Source organism: Ptychodera flava, chromosome 4, assembly GCF_041260155.1.
Source record: "Ptychodera flava strain L36383 chromosome 4, AS_Pfla_20210202, whole genome shotgun sequence".
Taxonomy (NCBI): domain Eukaryota; kingdom Metazoa; phylum Hemichordata; class Enteropneusta; family Ptychoderidae; genus Ptychodera; species Ptychodera flava.
The window spans coordinates 3735079-3755375 of record NC_091931.1 but is presented as its reverse complement, the minus strand read 5'-3'; the positions used below and the strand labels follow the sequence as shown (position 1 = coordinate 3755375).

The following is a 20297-nucleotide window of genomic DNA, read 5'->3' as shown; positions in this document are numbered from 1 at the left end:
TATGAATACGCTGTTAACTTTGGGGAGACGAAGAAATGCTTCTGCTGACAAAATGTTCTATTCACTTTACTTTTTACTCTCGACGATGTTATATTAACGTAGGAGACATGCTAGACTTCATTGAAAAATCTAAATGGACATGTATATATGTATATGGTGGTGAAAAATGTCTCATCGCACAGTGGTAGGGTCAAGTTTGAGAACATTGGACATAGAGGGCGGTCAAATTTTACAGAACAGATTGTCGAGTGAATCCTCTCTCCCCATGTAATCACGGAAGGCTCCCTCAAAAGAACGCAGAGATAACATGAAGCGTACTATCACTGTGGTAGTTTACGCGTTTTTCTTGTGTCTAACAACGGGAAACCAAGTACTTAGCTCATCCTGAAGATGTAGCAACTCAAGATAGATATATCTACACTAGTAAACTTGAACCATGGCGATATTGCAGTAATAGTAAGCATATGAGAAAATAACATATTTACCGTTACAATTTACATAGAGGTCAACTCATAAACGCAGAAATAAATGGCAAAGATAATCGGTACTGCAGATACGTACGTTGGTGACAATTTAAAAGTAACATGCACGTCGGCACAAGTAAATAATTTGACCAAAAGTACAACTGTGCAGTCTTTCAATGCTATTATTCCAATGAAATGTATGATAAATACCTATTACCTGATCATGAGGGCTGTGGTGCCCGTTCATTACCACTATCTGTTACCCACAATTGTACTTTGGAAACGATTTCGCCTCGTTGTGTGAGGACTTTGACACTCGGACAGAAAACGTGCTTTTGAAAGAGATGTTTTGATTAACCTTGCCTGACGATTGCACTATTAGGTGAAGACTTCACAAAAGGTTATGAGTCCTATATGTGTATAAAATTGAGTTTAAAATTTTCTTTCACTTAAGTTTTGTTTGATGATTTTATAAATGTTTGATAATATTTCTTATGAGAGATGGTTTATACTTTGAAAAGTCATGCGAATGTTCTATGTGGTTTTAATTTTAATAGCGTTATACATTTGACTCTACAAGTAAAGGCAAAACTGAACCCTTAAAACTATCCCCTGTCTATGCATTCTTGTGCTGCAGATTTAATTATTTTTCTTCTCACCACATTCTCATTTCAAAGCAGTGTTTTAGTATCAGATCTATTCCATATCCTTGCACAATTTGTGATCCTCACGCTGATTCATGCATGAAATGAAATAAAATGGCCCTTCCCAAACTGTTGCATGAAAAATGGTGACCCTCCTCCTAATAGCCTTGATCGCGATTTCAGGTTTGTTACTAAATAGGCTATAGCTGCACGCGACCAGCGTAAAGTTGGCGTCATCCTCATCCTCATCCTCAGCCTCAGGTGACCTTTCTAGCTGACGCTGAAAATGACGCTGCTCAGCGTCAGCTTCAGCGTCGTATCCGAAGATTGCCGAAGTTACGCTACACGATGACGGATAAATGATAAAATTCGCCCATAACTTAAGAAAATAACAACTCCATTCTTTCTCAACTTTCTTTTGAATGGTAAAACTGGTTCGCAGGTAATTTTTATATCATTAGAATATCTCATACAGGCTAGTTTTTGGAAATGTTCGTAATTTTCAGTCCATGGATCCGTGAATGTGTTTGTTGGTATCCTCTCAACTCTTGCGTTAAGATTTCCCAAAAATTGGTACAAAAAGGTATACATGGTCCGAAATTTGTAAAAATCACCACTATGAGAGGCGATATGAAAGCCCTAATTATTCAGAGGATATATAAAACAATTAACTTGTAGAACTATGACTTGAGGCCTGAAAAGTCAACGCCACCTTTGAACTTTAAGTTGAAATTAAGGGCTAAGAATGTTGCGTTGTAACTACATCGTGAGAAGCAAAGAGTTTACTAAATATTATAAATACAAACCCAACTGTGTTTTGATTAACATTTAAAGTGACATGAAACTTGGAGCACATTTTTAAAGTCGTTTTACACTTACTATTCCATCAGATGCATTCGGGAATAATCGGATCTGACGCCGGTGAAGCTGACGCTGTAGCGTCATCCTCATCCTATTTTCGCGTGACCCCTGAGGCTGAGGATGAGTATGAGTATGCGTTGTGGCTATCGACACGATGATCGTGTCGGTAAGCAAGAATAAAAAGCAACTTAGCGACAGGATCATGATAACTTGCGATCAAATGCAAATTTTACACTTATGTCACCATTTTGCTTTATCAAGTGGTCTCAAATGTACGGCTTTCGAGTTAAAATAAAGTTTCCTCGTGTGACAAAAAGTGTGTTCTCCATAATTTAGCCTTTAGGCCCACGTGTTCAATTGACAATATTGCTGACATCGCTTGCTAAAATCCACTCGCCCGTTTTATAATAAACCACCCATAAAATCTTGTTCGCGATCTCAATATTTCACGTTTTTGAGGCTCAAACTGCCAAAAAATTGAATTAGAGAGCATAACAAACAAAATCGCAGCTTGAAAGACACAACAATACTTCTTTTATTTATAATATACGTTTATTTTCTCCCTCATGGACATCGATAACGTAGTGGCACATGCTGAATGTAGAGTATTCTTACTGACGAAGGTATCCTCGCTCCAGACATTGCACGTTCGAATCCCGGGCGCTACCCCTAGTTTTTTTCCCCCCTTTTTATTTCCTGTCAGTTTCTTTGTAATTTTCCCCTTATCTCTCTTTTACTCTCTTTTCCCATTTTTTCTCTTTTTCTCGCTAAATTCATTGCATTTGACAATCTCCGCCGAGCCACTGCTAGCACCCCGCAAGCTGGGCGCACCATACTACGCAGCACTCAGCTGATGTATGGAACTCACCATCATACTCGTTTTATCATGAAAACTTGCGATTAAATGTAAATTGTACACTTATGTCAACATTTTGCTTTATGAAGTGGTCTCAAATGTACGGCTTTCGAGTTGAAATAAAGTTTATTCCTCGTTTGACAAAAAGTGCGTTCTCCATAGGCGGACCACATGTTCAATTGACTGTCATGCATCGCTTGCTGAAATCCAATCGCCTGTAAACCACCAATGAAATCCTGGTGTTCGCAATCTCAGTTTTAGAACATAACAAACAAAATTACGGCTTGAAAGAGACAACAATTTTCTTTTATTTATATTACTTAATTCCACCTCCTGAACACGTCGCTCGGTGGCGCATGGTGAACGCCGAGCTCCTATTAGATGAGGGAAGCCTCTCTCCAGTCAACATCTGTTCGAGTCTCGGGCGCTACTTCTAGATTTTTTCTCCCTTTTTATTTTCTGTCAGTTACTTTGTAATTTTCCTCTCCTCTCTCTTAAAATCCTTTCCCATTTTTTCTCCTTTTCTCGCTAAATTCATCGCATTTGACAATCTCCGCCGATCCACTGCCAGTAATTTGAGTCAAACTAACAAACCCGGCAAGCAAAGCGCCATACTAGTACACTCAGCCATGAGCCGATATATGGAACTCACCATTACTCGTTTGCGACATTTCCAAGACAAAAGGTGGCCGTCAAGTTTGAAATGTCATGCGTATTTATTTTGCATTTTAGATTATTTATGTGTATTTTAGGGGGTTGCAGGCTGTAGGGATAGAGTCGCCATTGAGTCGCGGACATCGTCACCCTAGTAAACCTTCCGAACTCCATGACCAGACCGCAAACTTCCATATCTTTTTTAAGAAACATATGTTCTCTATGTTTTTTGCCTTCTTCTTGTAAGTACTGGACATTTTGCTCAGACGATTTGCTATTGATGATGCATACTTTTAGGACTCTGATTAAAATTAGTTTGTTAATCAAATTACCCTTCTTAGATAGTGTGTAAATAAAATGATAACTATTTATGTATAAATTTTTGTTACAACCGATGACTTGTTTGGCAAAGACTTACCTAGTCGCAACTTCTATCATATATCAACAGCCATAAGGCATACATTAATAGGGCAGCATATTTATTTCATTTTAATGACGCAAACCCATGACATTTCATAAACTCAATCTTCATACCTATATTAGTAAGAAAGGAAACCCATGATGGCCTTTGATGGAGATTCACAACTTTAAAATTACAAAGCACCGTGCCTTTGGCTATAAGGACGACATTTCCGCCGATACAGATTGTCAAAATACATTTGCTTGCCCGATGAGGCATTAACATTACGGTTATTTGCTGTGTTTGGTTTGATGTTTTGATGATCGTGCAAATAAGCGGAAAATGCTTGTTATAGACACGATCATCGTGCAGATAAGCAGAAAATGCTTCTTATATACACGATCATCGTGCAAATAAGCAGAAAATGCTTCTTATAGACACGATGATCGTGCAAATAAGTAAGAAAAACCGCTTATTTGCACGATGATCGTGCAAATAAGTAAGAAAAACCGCTTATTTGCACGATGATCGTGCAAATAAGCGGAAAATGCTTCTTATAGACACGATCATCGTGTGGATTATCCGTTTGTTTTTCTTATCTACACGATGATCGTGTCAGTATGTGTTGTTCTTTATCAAAACGATGATCGTGTCTTTAAGAAGCATTTTCCGCTTATTTGCACGATCATCGTGTAAATAAGCGGAAAATGCGTCTTATAGACACGATCATCGTGCAAATAAGTAAGATAAACTGCGTATTTGCACGATCATCGTGCAAATAAGCGGAAAATGCGTCTTATAGACACGATCATCGTGCAAATAAGTAAGAAAACTGTATTTGCACGATCATCGTGCAAATAAGCAGAAAATGCGTCTTATAGACACGGTCATCGTGTCAATAAGTAAAAAGGACACCCTTATTGACACAACCATCGTGTGGATAAGTATGAAATACAACGTTACCCACATGATCATCATGTCGGTAAGCATTTTTTTCTATGGACACGATGATCGTGTCAATAGGCGCCACCATGAGCTGATGAGTATGACGCCAACTTTACGCTGGTCTGCACGCGGGCGACTTTCGGACAACGCTGCCTAAAGTTCGGACAAATGTTGTTGTTGTATGCGCTGCTGTTGTTGTAGCTTGTTGTTAAAACCATAAATTCACACAAATCAGTTTCACTTTTTGTACCCATTGTAACACTAGCAGGTTGTCCTTTCGTTGTTTATGCTGAAAATGCGGTCAAATATTAATTTTATGCATATTAATGAGAGAGAATGTGACGTCATTTGCGATCAGCCCTATTGCACTAGCCCTCTCCGTATATAGGCCTATGCTGTCCAGACCCTGAATTCAAAGCTATCAATGGTGGATGCAGGATTTCAAGGACAGGTCATTATTTGTGTACAAGCATCGGTTAATATTTAGTATTTTGAAACATCAATGTAACTAACAACGTAGGTGTTGTAAGACATATCAATCCATCTCTGAATAATTTCAATGTAGGCCTACCTATGTCTAGGCCTACATTACACTGTTCACAGCACAAGTTCCGTACCATCATATAACGACAAAGAAAATTGCTCACCAAACTTCGCATTAGCAATCATGATCTAGCAATTGAAAAAGGGAAACACACTGTTCCAAAAACCCCAATTACTGAAAGATACTGCAATCAGTGTAACATCAACAGTATTGAAGATGAAACACACTTTCTATTAGTCTGTCAGAAATACAAAGTCCAAAGAAAGTACTTTTTCAGTAAAATCAATTTCCCAAATGACGATACTGAAATCAGCTTATTTCTCTACCACAAAACAAGAGTTATCTTTTAATGAACAACTTGCAGATTATATTTTTACTTTATATAAACAAAGAAATACCTAGTTATATTTATTATTAGCTACTATTATTACACTGTATTACTTTATCTTTATTGAAGAAAAATTTGAACTTATTTTTGTATCACACTTTTATTGCCACAAATGTGATGTAAATCCTATATTTACAAGCAAGCAATAAAATATTATTATTATTATTATTATATTATTATTATTATTATTATTATTATTATTATTATTATTATTATTATTATAACGTGATTTGTGCTGTAAAAATATCATTATGTTAGATTAGAAGCGCATATTGATTTTGATTCAGTAAAATATTGAAAACAATGTGTTTTTCACCCGATAAATACACACAGTTCCTGTGTTGAGAGCCTGCGATTGGAATTACATACTGGGGCACAACTTTTGGATTTTATATGAACAAATCCGAGTCCGAATCTGTATCCGAAAATGAAATCGATGCAAACTCATAGTTTGTTCCGTGCAAAAGGTTGTCGTCTGCTCACTGACATGACATCGCATTTCAACCTTCGAGATATTCCAGATGACCGTGCAGGGATGCTTCAAAGGTAGACTGATTCTTTTCCCTCTCGTTTGTTTAAGTTGGAGATTACTATATTTTATCTGTGATGCAGATCCATTCTCAATCATCCGAAGAAATCTAGTGTTGACGATGTATATTATATGCTTCTTCAGTTCTTGTACAAAAATCAACAATCACCTGGAACTCGGAGAGTGACCCTTCATCTATATACCTGATGTACTCGTGATCTTGTCTCTGTAATCTTCAGATAAAATCACACAAATGTTGCAATATTATTCACTTACTGATTTTCAAGTTTTGCATTCCTCTCAATATCGGCAAAGGGTATAGCGTTGATAGCGATTTCAGGTTTGTTTACATGTAATATAGCTGCACTCGCGCGACATCGGACACTTCTGCTTGAAACTCGGACAAATTTTGTTGTTGTTGTATTCGTGGCTGTTGTTGCACCGTCAATGTAGTCTGAGCAATAAAATAATGTGATTATTTGTATCAATTGTATCATAAGCAGGTTATACTTTCGTCATCCTTGCGGAAAATGAGGACAACTATTCATTTTTGTGTATTCATCAAAGAAAAATGACGTCATTTGCGATAGATGTACAACGCTGTTTTTGCACGGTTTCTCACTTGAAAGTTTTAAGCTATTAAAGCTCCTTCAGAGTGTCTGCACAGCGAGAGGGGAGCTGAGCTGTGCGAACACTGTCCATTTTAATACTGAACATGATGAACTCAGATCGTGACACCAAAAACTCATAAGAGACTATTCTGTCTTAGTACTTTACTATAATGCTAAGACTAGGGCGGAATTCAGTCAGAAGTGCTTCAGCACAAAGTTGTTTGCATTCAGCACCGTGCGTATCAGTTTCTCGTTTCTCGAATCGACGATTGTAAACAAAAGAAACGATTTGCAGTAGCAATATTGAAACTGATCTCTGTACTATGTACCTAAGACAATTCATTGCCTCAGTTCATGTAGATGGCACTGTACCGACAAGTAGAATCACTCGTATATCTCAATTGTGGTTTCCATGTAAACCCTTAAGTGTCCCGATCTGTGCAGTTACGATATAAATCCAGTCTATGACTTTATTTTGCACAGGCCATGGATTCAACAGAACAGTTGGGACTCAAACAAGCAGCTCTGATGTATCTTGACAAAAGTGGAGCGCTCCAGAAACTGAGAGAGAAATGTCTCGTGTATGCAAACAGCAAGCAGGTAAAGATGATTGTGCACTGACTGTACAGTCGATGCATGAAACCAAATTACAGTCCAAGGAGTAGTAGCATCCATAACCATGAAAAGTTATCATTATTTTCAATTTAATGAGTTTATAGAATGATGGCAATAATATTTATGGGCCTTCATTTCCTTTCCACCTCCAAGGTACACACCGTCTACAATTTTGTTCTTACTTTGAATCCAATGGAACTGGCTGAAATTAATGGTATGTGATTTTTAATAATTTTTTTTAATTTCCTGGTCTTCATCTGTTTGTTCATATCATAGATGCCATCTTTTTTAAGTAAATATCAATAACAACTGGGTAATTTTAAGAAAATGTGTTACATTTGTACATTCTAGAGTAACTGGTTATTTGTTGGGTGATGTCTCCCAAATGGATGAAAATGATTCACAATTTTCTGTAACTTAACACCAGATGAAAATAAGCATCATGGAAGGAAATTGCCTTTGCAACAAAATTAAAATGACTTTAGCAGACTTTATTTTAGTCTTTTTATTTAATAAAGTTCAAATTGTATACTACATGTTTTCCTGTTTCTTTTCCTCAGCTGAATTCTGCAACCTTGTTCTCAATCAAGTCTCTTCAGCTGCCAACATTTTTCAAGAGGTACTTTTCAAATAGTTTCACTATCAGCATTACATTTATACAACTCTGTGAAATCAATTATGCAGCAGTAAATGAATCCTCTCAGGAAAAATGGGACAAATGTTGGAGATTAGACTGAGATTTGCTGTGAAATATAAACTGAGGGGATGGGCATTCACCTCATTTTGTATCCCTTTTCTCTTTCTCACTTATGGTAGCAGTGCACAGAGGATTTTCTCGACTGTCTTAGGGGCCGTCGATAATAAAAGCTGATGCTCGACAAACGTAATTTTCTTTTGTTTAGGGGGAGGGGTAAAAGCTCATTTCCTTTTGTGTGCGTCAAAATTGCACATGGATTTTCTATTGTTTTCGAAGTGCGGCTTTGCAGCAAAAATGCAATACTACCTTTGTGTTCATCGAGAACAGAATGACCACAAAATACAGACACAAAAAAGACAACAAAAAGACGTAAATGTGAAATAAAAACTTGTGGAGGTTTATTAATTAATGTGCACTTCCTGTATTTTTTTCATGGGCGTGCATGTGGGTTTGTCAGAAACGGCATCATAATACGAAATTGATTTTGCATAAGAACTTTCGTTTTGAGGGGGGGAGGGGTTTCAAATAAAACAAAGGAATTACGTTTCTTGTGCGTCAGCTTTTATTATCGACGGCCCCTTACCCAAAGGATGGAGCATTCGGCAAATTTCATAAGACTGATTTCAAATCCCCTTACATAACCCCATGGATTTCTGATTGCCTAAGTCCCCCTTTGGATGTCCAAGGTGGAGTGCTTTGGCGGTTACATTGATTGCTGCATTATTAATTGGTATGATGAACTTTGTTTTCCCAGACATGAATTAATGGATCTTGCTTATTGTCTGAACTTCTCTGCTGCCGATGACATAGAGCTCTTCAGACAGATGTCCAACATCAACTTTACATTTGTTCTCTGAAATTGCTGCTCAGAAATCTTTCATAGCTGGTCTACATTAAGTCACACAGTATGACCATTCTCATTCTTGGTCAAACTGACTCAAACAGCTGTTTCTCTGATACTACTGGACTGACAACTTTCAAATTTGATGTGCAGCTCTTTTTGGATGCCCTAAGTGCAGTGAAAATTAGCATAAATTAGCATATTTGGATTTTTGACATTATTTCCAAAATGTATTTGTCTGACATTGCCTGTCCAATAGCAATTAAATTTGGTTTGTAAGTTTGTAGAGATGATCTCACTCAGGTTTTTCAACCAATGACTAAATTTTGAATATGCAAATTAGACGGGCTTCTTTTCTCCCTGATAAATTACAATTATAATATTTCAAAATCTGAAATAGTTTTATGTCGTAATTCAAATATAATTACCTGGTTAGTGGTTAAAAATTGCTATTAAAAGGCACCTGCTTAGCTTTGGTAAGGTCATGTCCAAGTTCAATGTTGCGATAAATCTGCACATCAGTACTGTTTCCATCATAAATGTACCCTTATCAATGCACTTTAATCTCCTTTGATAGGTATGCTTTACAGCTATCCAGACACTTTCACTCTTGCCCACTGTGGAAAATTCAAGTCAAGTTCTAGTTCATCTTAGAGTTAATGACATACCAAATTTACCAAGGTTAGAATCATAGTGATTTCATTGTGAGTCCATCTATGTCGTTTGATATTTCTGAAGATAAATTTACATGTTAGATATTTAAGCAATAAATCACACCTAGCGACGGTATAACACGAGATTTTGACCAGTTCACTCCATATATGCATGAGCGATAGCGAGTGCATATATGGAGTGAACTGGTCAAAATCGAGTGCTATACCTTCGCTGGGTGTGATTTATTGATATATCATAACAGTATATTGAAATTCTGGCGTGGAACGTCAAAAATGGATTTGTGCTCAAGCTGAGAGCTCGCGCATATGCCAACCGTGGTATATCGCCAATATACCACGGTTCTATTCGCATCTCGACCAATCATATCACTGTATTTGCGTCATCAATATACTGGTATGATATAATAAATATTATTGCATGATCCTGGTATATTAATATTCTACATTAACAAAGACTTATTATAATTAGAGTTCCATATTTCAACTACTACTCATCAATATACTTTGCATTTAATAGTGAATACTAATATGTCATGCTCTAAAGGATGTGTTACAAGCCATTCTGGAGTGCTTTATTCACAACTTCACAAAAGAAATACTTGCCATGAACTTTTCAGATTTTTAAGTTGTAATGATACAATTCAAGGCAAAAGAAATGTCTTGGCATTTAAAAAAACCCAGATGTGTATAATGATATATAGAAATGTTCATATTTCTATCTGCAGTTACATATATGGTTTTCATTGTACTATTGTACATTTGGATACCGGTTTTCTCTTGTTTTATGTATTCAAATATAAAATATACAAAGTGTTAATAATGTAGGTTAGACGTCTTTCCAACATAAGTTAGTTTTTAGTTTTCCTAACTCAATCTTCTGTACTTTGATTTGTCTCTTGATGAAGTTATCAGCTTGATCCATATGATCTGTGGAGTTGCAAGGCAGACAAAAGATTCTACAAGTTTAGGGGTGTAGTTTGCAGTATGTCAACCATCACAAAGTACACGTAGGTATCAATTTATTAATCATTGGTATTAAATGACAGACTAATACAGTAGTTGTAAAAGATCAATCTGCAACACTTGCCTGGAAACTTCTGACAGAGAAGTATATTGTATAACGCTTGGCTATAAAAGTGCCTGAGATTTGTAGTTTCATTACTCTCCAATATAGATCAGAGAGTTGATTACTAGTCATTGAATTTGTATGGTACTCCAATATCAGATGTCTTGCATGCTGGTACCTCAGATGCATGAGCATGTGAAAACTTTATTCATTAAATTAACATATTTCTGTTGAAGTATTTTTGTCTTCATTTTCAGTTTATGTCCACAAAGCAATACTGTTTGTCCCCATCACCTAACAATACTTGTAATTGTTAAAATATTTTATTACAGTGTACTTATAGTGATTTCTTTTGCCTTGATAAAGACAAGCTGCCAGATACTACTGTCCAGTCTCATCGTGTGATGGGTCAAGTGGTCATCATTATATCAGAATACATACAACCGGAGCATCAGAATTTCAAACTATCAGGTAGAATACTCAGTCTTCAAATTTACAGTGAAATATTTGCTGTTTTCACTTTTTTTAACTGTAGTTTGCCATTTTGTAACTTAAGGCACTTTAATACAGTTTGACAATCTGAATGTATTCAGTGTAATGAAACACTGCAACACACAATCGTACATGTATGTCAGTTGATATGATCATGGGAGTTCAAGCACCAATATCTTGTCATTTCTAGTTTAAATACATAAACAGCCTCTAATTTTTGACTTGTTATTGTGATGATGTTCAAGGTTTTCTTTCCAGTTCATGAGTTTTTAGATTTCTATTCTGTATTTATGAGGAAGAGGACAGTTGTAATGAAAACTTCACAACAATTGTTTCTTTCATTACAGCCTGCTAATGGTACCAAAATGGAATGCATTGATGTGCTTTTAGTAATAACATACTTATCAATGTAGTAAAATATGCACTTTGCATTTGAATTTAAATGAAGTTGAAAGCACAATTACAAGAACTTAAGAGAATGTAACTCACAGAAATCCCTGTCTGTAATGATAATTTTAGAGTTGTGATAAAATACACAATGATGATTATTTCAGAAACGACTTTGTGTGTATGTTCTGTGGATCAACACTAGTAGAAGATGTAGCTTGCAGACTGCTAGCAGGTAAGTTGACAAGAATATCATTATCATAGAGAATTCCATGTTAATATCTAAGAATAATTAATGTTGCCAGTATTACTGTGCCTGGTCAAATAATTAATTCTGGCAATTTCTATTTGAGATAATATGTGTATAGCTTTAGTTTGTGAACATATTACATAAAAGTTGATTCCAGATACATGATGTTCAGACAAAATACTGTTATTTTGTACACCAGATAAGGTGGTTGTGCAGATGTTGGCAGACAAAGCTTTGAAATGTTGCTGGAAGATTTCATCAGAAAGAGTAAGACATCAATCTGTTACAGTGGTTTTGAGAGGTAATAAAACCCAAATGTTAATGAGCCAATGATTTATCACTACTTGACAATCGTTTTCTGTAGATTATAAAGCTAATACAGGAAAAGGGTATTGTCATTTCACTTCTTTCACTGTACATACTTTGATCCAAGTTATTCCTCCAATATGTGAACACACACATGTACCGGTACATACCAGTAAATGTCATGAGTAAAGTATCAATAAAATTACAGCTGTATATAAAGACATCAGAACATGTAATACAATGCTTTGTGAAAGGGACAGAGTCAGCCATTCTTTCATGAATTTTGTTTGATATGAGGAGATACTATTTTTATTGTTTGACATGTTGAAAGATAATGAATGGGTGACCATGGGTGTATTCAACCTAGGTTTCAGACACGATACATGAAACCATTGCAAAAGTGAATTAATGGTCATGACCATTAATTCCTTCTCGCAATGGTTTCATTTAATTTGTCTAAAACCGGGGTTGAATATATGCATGGTCACCCACTCATTCAGTATCTTTCAACATGTCAAACAATATAAATAGTATTTCATATAAAACAAAATTCATGAATAAATGGCAGACTTTGTCCCTTTAGGGCTGGTTACCCAGTCAATGTCACTAGGGTTCTCCTTGGAATATCAGTTCAATTATATTAGAGCATTGAATTAAGGTAACCAAGGTTTCGTCACCATTCACCTATCTTCCCAAATCTTAGCAAATACACTGCTTTAAAAATTTACAAAATGACACCGTCCAATCATAATATCATCCATGTTCACTGATATTTTAAAATAACTGAAAAATCAAGGAAATCAAAGTTGATTAATATAATGTCAGAATAATTGATTTCTTAATGCACAATGAATTATTTTCAGAAAGGCAAAATATACTGGAAAAAGAAAACAGCTGGAAATAATACCTTGTATGGTAAAAAACAATGCAATTTCTCCACAATGAACAATCTAATCTTTTGTATAGTGTGAAAATGTGTAGTTGGCTATTTAATGCAGATATTAGTTACATGAATTAGCTGTCACAAGGTTGAAGTGCAATTTGTTTGATCAAATTTTCCCTTGCAGGTGATCTTGCATCTGATGTAACAATTGGTGGAACATATTCTGTCATTGGAATTCCAATGTACATGTACCGTCAAGCTGATATTTCTGTTACATTTGAGGTGAGAAAATCATCCATTCTTGTTCAACGAAAAAAACATAAAGGCACAAGGTCTACATTTTTTTAGTTTGAAACAAAAGATATTTTCCATTATTGTGCTTACCAAATGATGCATAACAACCAGTTGCTGTATTTGTGTGGCATTTGTGTGTATGTTTCATACACATAAATCTTTTCAAAGTTGCAACCATGAAAATGATCCTGAGACCCTTCTTAGAATGCTATTAATTGTGCATGACGTGGTTTTGTACATAATTGTGCATGTGAAACCACATAAATTCAATGATTCTCACTTAACCCATGACTGAAGACTTAGTGTCAACTCAACCTTTTGTTATGTTGTAACTGCTCTGGCTGTGCTGACAGCATAACCAGCAAAAATCAGATTGCTAATTGTAATAAAAGTGTAGAAAGTCAAACTAGTATTGGCCAAAGTTCCTTATAACTTTCCTGTTTACAGCATATACTGTTTTGCGTTGAGGTACTGGAGCCCTACTGGTAGAGCTTTGGGAATTGCAATTAGCATAGACAAAGAAATCAATCAAGACAAAGAACTACCAACATCAAATCTGATCAAAACTTACAGATTTCCTCAATGAAAATACTCTCACATTAGAAGTATATTACTATTGCTGTTGGGCCAGGTGTAGCATTGTCATCTGCATAAGTAATGAGGTCACGCTGTTCCCCTGTGTGGTATTCATACATGGCGGTTATTTTGAATTGACCTCTCAAGGAAGAAACATGACTTGACTGAAATGACATCAAAAATGACATATATACAAGGCTATTTACAAGTAAAATTACTGAATGGGGAAATTGAAATGAACTTTGAGGAAAACTGGATGGTGTATTTGAGCTAAAAGTATACCTAAAAATGAAGAGCATGTTGCTTTCAGCCTTGCACAAAACCATTACAGGATACAAGAAAGGGCAGCAACTATCCTTCTTGAAATGTATTCCTGTTTAGACAACTACCAACTGAATACAAGCGTAAAATATTCACCCATATTTATCCTTTTTCTTTCAGGCAAATAATATCATTGAAGTCAACAATGAAAGTCAGGTCAGTTTTTCATTGCATTTCTGTTACATTTGTACAAATTTCCGCAATTGAAAAGGCAAACATCCTGCAATTCATCAAGGCCATCAAAATAAGGATTCAGTTACATTTGCTGCCCAATTAAGATGGAGCTGCACGTTACTAACACAGTTTTTTTCAAAAGGAATATTTCTCATCTAAGATGACAAAGGAACCCCCAACACTATAAAAGTAGAAACTCTAAAACTTATTAGGGTAGCAATAGTTTACTTGAAGGATGAAGGTGTATATTTGGCGTAAAAACGTCAATTTTGGTATTACTGATAGAAATCAATTTAAGTCAAAAACATGGCACTATTTTCTGAAATGTAATATTTCATTGAAAGAAGAGTATATGTAGAAAAAAATGAGTATTTTATTTTGCATTATCTGTCCTCATTCTAAACTGGCATGGGTTGAAAGACTGACACTGAAAAAAGTGATTAAAAACATGATTAGCAAAATTAAAATGCCTCATATTCAAAATGTAAGAACTTTCTGGCCAAACAAAACAGCAGTTTTTTTTTACACAGCATTTAAAGAACATAATGTGAAAATTTTGGAAAATTTGACCCAGCCAGAGTGGAGTTAAATTCTTTGGAAATCATGGAATTTTGAGAAAAGAGAAGCCAGGAAATCTGGTGATTTGCGTACATTTGCATGAATTAACACTTCTTTATCAAGCAACTTATGACTACTTGACAAGCTAAACAGTAAACCCAACCAATATTTGGGTTAACATATTAATTGAAATTGAATTTATATTTGCAAAAAGGTGATTTTTGAGCAAAATACGGTGTGTTGGGTACAGCGCCCTCTTAAGGAAAATAAAAAGTGCTGCTGTTGATGAATGATGAAAGAAAGAAATAAAATGTGGGACACCAGAAGTGCTTCTGTGAAAACTGATTGCCACTGTCATAGTGGATCTCAAATGATTACACTCATTCATCCTATTTCAGAGTGGATCTCAAATGATTACACTCATTCATCCTATTTCAGACTGGGCATCTTTGAACATCTTCTGTTGTATCATTACTTTCAACAAATTCATCTGTCCTACCCTTACAAAAATTGAGTGTATTTATAAACAATTTGCATATTAAAAGCATCAGTGATGTACCCAGTTTTTCAAACTTTCAACAGGAATTCCATCAAGATTACACCTGTGATCCGACTGCATGTATTCCTTCGTCAGTTCAGACATTATATAATGGTAAGTTATTATAGCAAACAATTATCTTCGTCTGATATACATACTGTTCTGTACCTTGAAAGTGTGAGATAAATAATGACTCTTAGACTATTGATTAATAGATAAAGTGTGTATTACATTTTGGCAGACAGAATGTCTTCATCGTGGAGTTTCGTTGCAAGTCTGGCATATATCTTTGGAAGTGACATAACACCAGCAGGATCTTACTTCAGACTGAAGTTGGGTATGCTACTTAGTCTCGTCCAAAAACCAGAAATATGCAAAAAGGTATGTCTTCAACTCATCTAAACCATTAAGTTGTCAGTGAGATTGTCATTTGAAATCTACCATGACTGTTGCAGTCAGTACTTCCATAGCTGAAGCACTTTCTGGTGTCACCCAATAAAAATAATGTTTTCAAAACTTGTAGGTGAGGAAAGTTCTAGAATACAAATGCTGAATTGATATTGTCCAGTGTCTATTAGACAATGTATGGAAGATTTCTCTTTTATGCAGGTTATGTATTTGGCTCTCAGTTAAACAAGTATGACTAGAAATATCAGTAAAATTGTCACAAATGGATTGCAATACCAACCAAATTTTCACCTTACAAATGAATATATCAACAAAAAAACAAAGGTAATGTTGTCAACAAAAATGTCAGTTATTGATAATTAACATTCTTTACTGCAATTTTAGTACTTCTACTTCTTGGATTGAAATGGTAAAAATAAATGCAATCATACACTAAAAGCAACCACACACCTTAGTTAACTTATGTCAACAAATATCACTATTTTCAAGTATGACTTGTGTGTGAAAAAGTTTATTTTTTTCCTGAAAATACAGAAAACGAGAGAGTCAAGAGGTCTGAATGTGCTTGCAGTGGGCAGTGATACAGTGATATTGAATAGATTGTTAATGCATGGTGCTTCCTTTGCTAGCTGTCACTTACATCACACTGGAAATGACTCATTGTTTGCAACTGTTACAAAGAATACTACTGGTACTGGAGCATGTACTATAGATGGTTAGTGATCACTTGTAGTCTTCATTCAAGGGACAAAGTCGGCCATTTTTCATGAATTTTGTTTGATACAAGATACTACTTACATTGTTTGACATGTTGAAAGATAATGAATGGGTGACCATGCATATATTCGACCCTGGTTTTAGACACTATACATGAAACCATCGCAAAAATGAATTAATGGTCATGACCATTAATTCACTTTTGAAATGGTTTCGTGTATCGTGTCTGAAACCTAGGTTGAATACACGCATGGTCACCCATTCATTATCTTTCAATATGTCAAACAATATAAGTAATATCTCATATCAAACAAAATTCATGAAAAAAAGGCTGACTTTGTCACTTTCAATAGCAACTTGAAACCATGTCTTCTTTTTACCGGTGTTTTACTGCAAAGGGACTCATTCATTGATAACTAGCCAGAAATGATCACTACACTCTATAGATTCACGGAGTTACCAAAAACTGTAGCTATAAATGTAAAAATTATGAATGTTTTCATGATCAGTAATCGTAGCTACATCTGATTGCCCTTGAAAAGATTGAGCAAAATTAGTACAAATACTGGCAACTAGAAAAGGGTCAAGGCTATTGATGATACAAACTTTTGTGTTTGATTCTGGACAGCCAAATATTTGCCATACAATACTTGAATATCCTGCAATCATAGAGCTCATTAAAATGGCAATGGTGATTACCCTGAATCCACTAGTCAGATCTCATGATACAAAGTCCAAAGCCATCAGTATGTTGCACAGACCATTTGCAGTAATTCATAGGTCCAATTGTATTCTATGCTAAAGAATGTATGCCAGAATACAAAACTGCTAAAGAGCCACTTAAACATCCTGTCCTAGGAACTGACTTATGAAATATTTGATTTCTTATCCCTGGGAGTGTTTGTAGACTAGCATCTTACATGTCAAAAAATCAAAAGAAAACTAGTCAGACTCTCTGTCAAATCACTACATTGTTCTCTCAAAGTTCTAGTAGATCAATAAAGTTTGTAAAAGCTGATATGTTGTGATTAGAAATAAGTTTACTGTAGAATTTAAGAAAGTGTCATACTCTGGATAAAAAATCTGAAGAATACTAAATTTTGATATTAAAGACCAGGCAACAATAGTTCAGTGAAAACATCAAACAGAAGTGGCTGTTTTAATTCTTTTTTGATTCTCAATAGAAGCTTCAGTAAAAAGTAAAAATGGCATTTTAAAATGTAGACTTTACGTCAATGTTTTGCAAGCTTTCACATACAGTTGGAAAAAGAAATACTGGTACCAAAAAAGTAATTATTGAGTAATTGAGTGATTTCCAATTATCTGTAGGCGGATCTTTGATGCTGTGTAGGGATGGTATTTGTACACTTGGAGATTTAACATATTATAAGAAAGATTGCAGAGACAGTCTTCTCTATGGTAAGTTGATTTTTGTTTTGCTCTGAAGTATTCTAAAGTTCAGCTTCTATGCTTAGACTGTTCTCTTTGAAAAGTGATATTTACAGTGATAACAGACTTTTTAGCCATAATGCTTTTGGTTAGCAAGAGCACTTGACATTTAAAAGATATGTGAATCATATTAGTGTGAATTACCAATTATATAGAGTATCAAAAAGTTGCAAGTTTTAATAGGAATGCGACATGCTTCTGTCAACTACTGCATGTTGCAGTTTGGCTGAATTCTGTAGAAAGCCAGTTTTTGCAAATTTAGTTGACAACTCTGGATGTAAAAATATTTATATTGGTGATGTAATCATGCTAATCAAGCAATGTTTTGTATTGCCAATATTTACAGTTTTATTTTGAAATCTGCAACACCTGGAATTTACGGTTCAAAAAACTGTTGCCATACTTTCCCTTGTAACAACTAAGATTGATGAAAATTGGAAATGAAATAATCTTTATGTTCATTTTACACATAGTGGAGTTTAATTCACATTAATTAATTGTGTTAGGCCAGAGTGTACCTACAAACAACCCCTACAAACAGTGCACACAGTGTAGATATGTACCAAAAGATTGGCAATGATTTCTTCTCTATTAGCAATGGAGCATAGTGCAATAACCATCAACATACCAAAGAAATACAGTGAACAGACCCTGCATCAACAGGTGTCTGTTCCAATTAGATGCAATATATGGGCCTATGTTGCTGCCAATTACAAAAGTAGTACAAACAACGACATATTCACACAACAAGTGAGTAACAAGTTTTAAGTTTATCACTGTAAAAATCATGCACAATTTAATTTAGAGTGCATTTTTCTGTATTGAATGCTGCATGTTTGATCATCCAATATGGTGACTTACATGAATGATTCTTATGTCTAGTAATAGAGTCATCTGACCCCAGCAAGTTGAGCCAGAGTGCCAGAAAATTCTGCTTAGATCCTATACACATTTACAGTATGTTTGGTAACAGCAATTTCACTACATCCAGTTGGACATTGTTTCTGTTTGTCATTTGAAATTTTCACCATTTGACATCTTATTTCACTAATATTACTCTGTAACAAAATTTTCATTGGATGTTGTCTCTCCTTTAGTATTTATGATGAGCAAATACAAAGAGCTGTGCTGTGCTTGCTTCTTGATAGTTTTCTCATAGTGTGTTTTTCTTCCTATTCGGGTAGGATTATGGTAATATTCCCAGGATCTTTGCTGAGTAAGTAGTTCTACTTCAGTCAAAAATATTATTCATCCATTCATTCACATAGACATATGTTTTGAAAGTCGATCAATACCCTATCCAGTAGTCAGTCTTCATGCAATTAAATGCTTGTCATTCATATCGTCATGTTTTAGAGACAAGTCAAATCAAAAGTTAACAATTCTTGAATTAACATGTATGCTACAATGTTTCTTTTCATTGATTGACTGAACTTTTACAGTGCTTATGTTATATTCCCTTTGCAAGTATGGAGTATTGGATGTTATCTTTGTGAAGTCATGTATATAAAAATTGAATGAATTTAGGCACATCTGAAAAATGCTGGACCCATTTGCCCAGTGTTGTTTATCAATGCTTGTTTGAGGATGCCTTTAATTTCAATGCAAATATACCTAACTCCAACAGTGTTCAATTGCACTGCAGGATAGCAAGAGCCAAGTGTTCTCCAGTCTTGCATAATTTTCCTTTAAACTACCGGTAAATATGGAGAGGTATGCAGTCCATGTTTTTGTCTTCACCCTGTCTTTACAGTCCCTTTGGAATGATGTACATCTGTGCAAGTCCTGATACTTGTTGGGATAATTATGTAGAAACCTGTCTCATGAATCAGATCCTCACAAATGCAGTGCTCGATGAGACACAACGATATACGATTCAGTCAGTTGTCTCAACAGAAGATTTACAAAAAGTAAGTAATGGCATTAAAGGCACTTCCATAAACTTCAAGATATTTGTACTTTTGTTGCTGAAAGAATCTCAAAATTTATAAATGGGAAGAATTTGCAGACAAAATGTGATGCCTCATGTGGATTTTGTCAAAAGTCATGATTATACCTGTGATTAGTTGATAAAATGTAAACTGCAGCATTTCAGGAGAAGAGATTTTTTCAAATCACTTATTATTGCAGTCATTGATATTTGAGATTCTGAGTT

At 35.2% G+C, this 20297-nt stretch overlaps 1 protein-coding gene across 1 annotated transcript; it reads left to right on the top strand.

Annotated features, from left to right (window-relative positions):
• Positions 1 to 6222: 6222 nt before the first annotated feature.
• On the top strand, positions 6223 to 20192 carry LOC139130567 (minichromosome maintenance domain-containing protein 2-like). Its single transcript, XM_070696315.1, has 18 exons — positions 6223 to 6302; positions 7380 to 7496; positions 7665 to 7725; positions 8072 to 8130; positions 9627 to 9730; positions 10629 to 10730; positions 11156 to 11260; positions 11836 to 11903; positions 12118 to 12219; positions 13292 to 13389; positions 14419 to 14454; positions 15613 to 15682; positions 15810 to 15949; positions 16511 to 16691; positions 18023 to 18112; positions 18738 to 18892; positions 19327 to 19358; positions 19896 to 20192. The coding sequence occupies exons 2-18, from the start codon at positions 7383 to 7385 to the stop codon at positions 20131 to 20133; spliced, it is 1755 nt and encodes a 584-aa protein (XP_070552416.1). The 5' UTR covers positions 6223 to 6302; positions 7380 to 7382; the 3' UTR covers positions 20134 to 20192.
• The last annotated feature ends 105 nt before the right edge of the window (positions 20193 to 20297 follow it).